Source organism: Lactuca virosa, chromosome 9 (genome assembly GCF_052849685.1).
Source record: "Lactuca virosa cultivar CGN04683 chromosome 9, Lactuca_virosa_CGN04683_v6, whole genome shotgun sequence".
NCBI lineage: Eukaryota > Viridiplantae > Streptophyta > Magnoliopsida > Asterales > Asteraceae > Lactuca > Lactuca virosa.
Genome location: NC_136434.1, coordinates 254,586,499 through 254,592,620, shown reverse-complemented (window position 1 = coordinate 254,592,620; position 6,122 = coordinate 254,586,499). Strand labels below are relative to the sequence as shown.

Below are 6,122 nucleotides of genomic sequence, written 5' to 3'. Positions count from 1 at the left end.
CTCAGCAAACAAGTCTTGAAATTCCTGCAAGAGAGAGGTAACATCGCTCGGAAGATTTCCGGCTGAAATGTTAGTGGCTACTTGAGCTCCCTTGAACAAAAGAAGCACAAAATGCATTTCGGATTTGAAAGCTTCTCTTCTCTCACTTTTTTTTGCTAATGCTAGATATTTATTTTCTTTTTTTTTTCTTTCCCTCTTTTCTTGACATTTTCTTTGTTTTTTTCACTTTCTTTTTTTCGTTCATCATCTTTTTTCTCACTCACTTTTTTTTGTTCACTTTCTTTTTTTTGTTCATCATCTTTTTCTTTTCTCACTCTCATTTTTCTTCACTCTCTTTTTTTGCATCTTGTTGAAGTTGATCTTGGTAAACTTGAATTGGTGACATTGGTACAAGAGTTACCGGTTTGGCTTTGTAAACAAAAGTGTATTTGTTGGTGAAATCGTCGTGACTTACGTGCCTATCATATTGCCATGGTCTACCTAGCAGCAAATGAGTAGCTTGCATAGGAACAACATGACACAACACCTCGTCTTCATATCTTCCAATCCGAAATGAAACCATCGCCTGTTTTGTAACTCGCACCTCACCACTATCATTGAGCCATTGGAGTTTGTATGGTTTTTGATGCTTCATCGTGGGTAAACCTAACTTTTCAACCATGGAAGTACTTGCAACGTTAGTACAACTTCCACCATCAATTATAACACTACATACCTTGCCTTGAACATAGCAACGAGTATGAAATATATTCTCCCTTTGGGCATCATCTCCCTCCTTGGATTGAATGTTTAGAGCTCGTCTTGCAACCAACAAATCACCTTGAACAGCCACCTCTTCATCCGTTTCGATCTCGCCATTTTCTCTAATCACCATGGTAAGCTTATTCGGGCATTGATTCGCAATATGACCCCTTCCTTGACACTTGAAACACTTTATGTCACGATTCCTAAGAGTAGAAGAATCGTTTTTTCCTTTTGAAGTGTTTATTGTTTTAGGATCATATTTGGAATTAGAAGAAGAAGTAGGTGTATTTTCTGATTTTTTTGAAGTACTAGCCTTCCAAGTGTTATTTCTAGACCCGCCACCTCTTTTTAATTGTTTTTCAATTTTAATAGCCATATGGACCATGTCTTCAATTTCAACATAATGATGCATTTCAACGCGATCACGAATTTCAAGATTTAGGCCATTTAAGAATCTGGCCATGGTTGCCTCAGGATCCTCCTCAACATTGGCACGAACCATCATAACCTCCATTTCTTTGAAATAATCGTCAACACACTTGCTGCCTTGTTTTAAGCTTTGAAGTTTATTGTGGAGATCACGAAAGTAATGGCTTGGCACAAACCGTCTCCGCATGACACTCTTCATTTCATCCCATGTCTCAATAGGCCTTTCTCCATTTCTTCGTCTAGTGATCACAAGTTGATCCCACCATGTTAGTGAATAATCAGAAAACTCAACTACGGCTAGTTTTACCTTCTTACGATTGGAATATTCATGACAATCAAATATGAACTCCATTTTTGTCTCCCATTCAATGTACGCGTCCGGGTCTGATTTTCCTTTGAAAGAAGGAACTTTCATCTTAATAGAACTTACCTTAGTTTATACATCAAGGTTATATATAATTAATATTTGATAGGTAGTTGGATGTTTTCTTTCCGCCTCATTTCCTGTTCCTTGTTTGGTTGTGGGCTTAGGGCAGATTTACACAATTAACTATCTGTTCAATATTAGATTATATATAGCTAGTATAAACTAAGTGATTATAGAAGGAACCACTATGGTTACCATTTTTATTATAAGAAATAAGGGTTTTCTTAAAGAATCTTTTCATCAAAGTAAATGAACTATTACAGTTAACTCCGTGAGTACCAAGTGAATACGCCAGGGTTATATACAACGATGACCTAACAAACAATGGGATGTGTGTCTTCCGCCTAATTTCCTGTTCCTTGTTTGGTTGTGGGCTTAGGGCAGATACACACAACCGATTGTTTGTTTACTCTGGGTTTTATATAACTTGTATTCATTTAATACTCATAGAAAGGACTGTAGAGTCATTTTTACTTATCTTTCATCAAAGCAGGAAATATAGGATTTTCTGGAGGAACAGACAAACTTTTCTAAACAGAACTTACTACAACTTACTATAACTTTCTACAACTTTCTTACTACTTACTACATCACTAAAATCTTATGAACTCACCAGCTTAAATGCTGATCTACGCTTTCAAAATAACTTGTATTCTCAGGAGACCAGTAGACAGGTTCGCGCATTGGGATTCAGAAGATGGAGCAGTATAGCTTCATGTCTTTTTGTTAGTTGCTATGTATTCTATATTATGTGAATCACATACTTTGTAAACACTTTCTTTCTAATGAAATGGTTGTTTATTACTTTGCTTACTATGATGCATGTCTTGTGATACTAAACATGACGTCCTCCGCCCCAGAACGTTTCCGCCGTTCCGGTTTTGGGGTGTGACAGATTGGTATCAGAGCATTGTTTATAGTGAACTAAGTATATCAACCGATAAAAGATATACAACTATAAATACAATGGGGCCGAAGTGCTCTGGATAAGAATATATTTTAAATATATAATAATACCTTATAAAAGTATACATACTTGCTTATACATATATACATACTAGAACAAGTATCACAAGAAGAACAGAACAGAAGAAGTTAAAGGTTGAACACTATGGTCAAACCTGGACAGTTATGTAATCATAGCTAGGATCAATATAGCCTGATCAACTATATTTATTCGAGATGTGACCGACATGTGTTTGGGAGTGATGTGGTGTTGCAACGGTCTTAAAACTTACCTAATACTAAGTCAAGAGAATACTAGATCAAGTACATTAGAGTTAAAATACTATAGGAGTATTCTATGATACCATAACGCGATAACAAGTTTAAAACATTCCAAGTAGATTACATTAAAATACTATAGGAGTATTTTAGGCACCATATAAATAACTTATGTGATAACTTAAAAGACCCTTACGGATAGGTCTATAATCTTGCAGTGTATACTCCCAAGGTTATATATAATTGAGAGTTTATAGACTTAGAATTTGTGATCTACGCTTCACTACCTGTTCCTTGTTTGGTTGTGGTTTTGGAGTAGGATCACTTATTCGAAGGTCTATTTAATCTTGAATTATATACAACTTGTATACATTGTGTAATTATAGGAGGACTCTGTAAGGATCAACCCATAATGTTTCACTTAATCTCATAGATTCTTTAGTCACTTCCATTCTCGCACGACACGCCCAGGTAGATGTAACCACTTCCTCATAGTAGACAACAGAAGAGTCAGGAGGAAACGAGAGCAAGTTCATGAGGAGCTTTCAAAGAAGGATCAACCGAAGTAACCAAAACGTCTTATGCGTCACACTAATAAATAATAATCTTGTTTAACTTAATGAGCGAGTGGAGACACTGCTCACATTATGTGTTAGGATTATTTTCTTACATGCAGCTGGTAACAGTTATTTAGGTAACAGATATTCATTCGAGGATAGCCATTTTAAATTCATAGAGTTTATAAGGTATAGACTCTTTTATGAATTGTTTCCAGAACCCTGTGGAAGTCAGGACCCGATACACCCAGAACTAGGATAACCTTGTCTTTTCAGCTTTCGACTTGTGTCCATTGCTTTAGACTTATTCCATCTCATCTTTGTATTCTTTTAGCAAAGATGCCTCCTCGCAGATCAAACAGACGCGCTACTCCAATAACTCCAACTCCACTTCCGCAATTCGATCCTGCTGCTCTTCAAGCAGCGATATCCTCCGCAGTGGCAACTGCTCTAGCTCACTTCGGTGAAAGTGGTACCCTCGGATCTGGTAGCGGTACCCACTTAACCAACCCCGGAGTTACTCACGAACACCCAACGGAGTGTTCGTATAAAGACTTCATGAATTGCAAACCAAATTCCTTCGATGGGAATGGTGGAGTCATCGCTCTGATGCGATGGCTCGAGAAAACAGATTCGGTCTTCGAAATCTGTTCGTGCCTTGAAGGGAGCAAAGTGAAGTTTGCTGCCTGCACCTTCTCTGACAAAGCCCTCACATGGTGGAACAGCCATGTAAAGTCACTGACCCTATCAGTGGCTAACTCAATAGGTTATGAAAACCTAAAAGAGTTGATGTTGGAAGAATACTGCCCGTTGGGCGAAGTTCAAAAGCTGGAACAAGAACTGTGGGAACTCACGATGGTCGGCTCAGACATAGTGGCCTACACTGACCGGTTCAGCGACCTAGCAGCTCTATGCCCCGGGATGGTTACCCCGGAGAGCAAGAAGATAGAAAGATACATCTGGGGTCTATCTGCCCCGATCCAAGGAGATGTGTTGTCTTCTAACCCAGCCACATTTGACAGTGCTAAACGCATGGCTCAGCGACTCATCGACCACGGAGTCTGCCATGGTGTAGAAGTCCCTGTTCTCGAGCCATCGAGGGAAGAGGACAATAGCCAGAAGTCGGGGAACAAGAGGAAGAAGAAGCGAACAACACAGGACACCCTGCAGGAGGAACAAACGAGTACTATGTACACCGCCACAACACCTGCTACTCCAGCACCTGCCAGTCAATATGTTGGAACCCTCCCGAAGTGTGGAAAGTGAAACTATCACCACACTGGAGCATGTCGGGAAATGCAGTGCCTGAACTGCCACAGAAAGGGACACACAGTCCGTTTCTGCAGGGCACCGGCTCAACCGATCTCCCAAGTCCCCGGAGTTAAAGAAAACCAAGCCTGCTATGGCTGTGGTGAGACTGGACACTACCAGGAGGAGTGCCCGATAACAAAGAACTCAGGAGCGGATGGACGTCTGAGAAGCTATGATGGCTTAGTATGTACGTTAGGGTTGTGCATAGCTAAGATTTTGCAGACTCAGAGTGAGTGATTCCACCTTAATTCCTGTTCCTTGTTTGGTTGTGGATTTGAGGCAGAGTTACTCAGTCGACCGTTCATTTTATCTTAATTATTCATAACTTGTATATTCCAGGCGATCGTAGTGGTACCAAGGAGTATCGTAGTTTAAGTATCGATACTAGATAACAAAGCACTTTCGCGGTATGTATGGGCACATCGCGGTACGCTACGTAGAAGTGTTAACATCAAGGGAAGACAGAAAGCACTAGAACATTTGCAAAGAGTACATTTTCGAGCACACTAGGGAAGTACATCATCGTATAACATACATTTCTTTCAAATCGGCCAAACTTTGTTCAGTAAAGAGTCTATTTCTATCATTCGTCATGAGTTGGCGTGGTCTTCACCATACTAAGTTCATATGTTTCTATCGCCTCGACCGTCAAGTTCACGAAACCTTCGTCATTCATAAAGACAGTCCGACCTAAAACTCAGTTTTGTCTTTCGTATTCTTTCCCGAAGTACTCATGCGAAGAGTACTTTGTCCTCCGAAGCCTTGCCGTCATATGTTCGCAGACCTGTCCGAAATACCACTCGTCCAGCAGACCAAGTTCAAGCACAGAGGCTAAGGACGAATACAGCCCACCTATCACTATTAAGTGTATATGCGAGAGTAGTATATGATTATGATTACGCATATCTAGTATGTGTGTTTCCGCCCTATCTCCTGTTCCTTGTTTAGTTGTGGACCTGGGGCAGAGTCGCACATCCGACTGTCTAACTAATATTAATTATATACGACTTGTATACACGAGATAAATGTAGATGGACCAAGTATGAATCCTATCATGAACAGTAGGGCAAAGTGCCAGGTTTACGAGTGAGTATTCTGCCAATCAGAGGAGCGCAACCCCAGTAGTACTGCAAAGAAAGCTAATTTCGGGACAAAATTCCATCTAACTGGGGGATGATGTGACAACCCAAAAAATTATTGTCTTCTAGCCTTGTTAAGGGTCATTCTATTGGGTTCTAAGCCTTGTACACTTAAGGAATGAGTGTTAGAATGTACCTGCTAGAGACACTGTGCAACATTCAAGACTTAGCACCACCAAAAAGGAGTTCACGGCCATAACACATGAGTTTACGGCCGTAAACTCAAGGCTGGCCGTAAACTCCTCTATAAGTCTCCATTTCCTTAACTTTTCCTTCATTCTCACACTTCCA

The 6,122-nt window shown here is 40.1% G+C and overlaps 1 protein-coding gene across 1 annotated transcript; it reads right to left on the bottom strand.

The window, feature by feature from the left end:
• Window positions 1–316: 316 nt before the first annotated feature.
• Window positions 317–1,588, bottom strand: LOC145140474 (uncharacterized). The gene has a single exon (XM_079073954.1). The coding sequence runs from the start codon at window positions 1,586–1,588 to the stop codon at window positions 317–319; it is 1,272 nt and encodes a 423-aa protein (XP_078930080.1).
• Window positions 1,589–6,122: the final 4,534 nt, after the last annotated feature.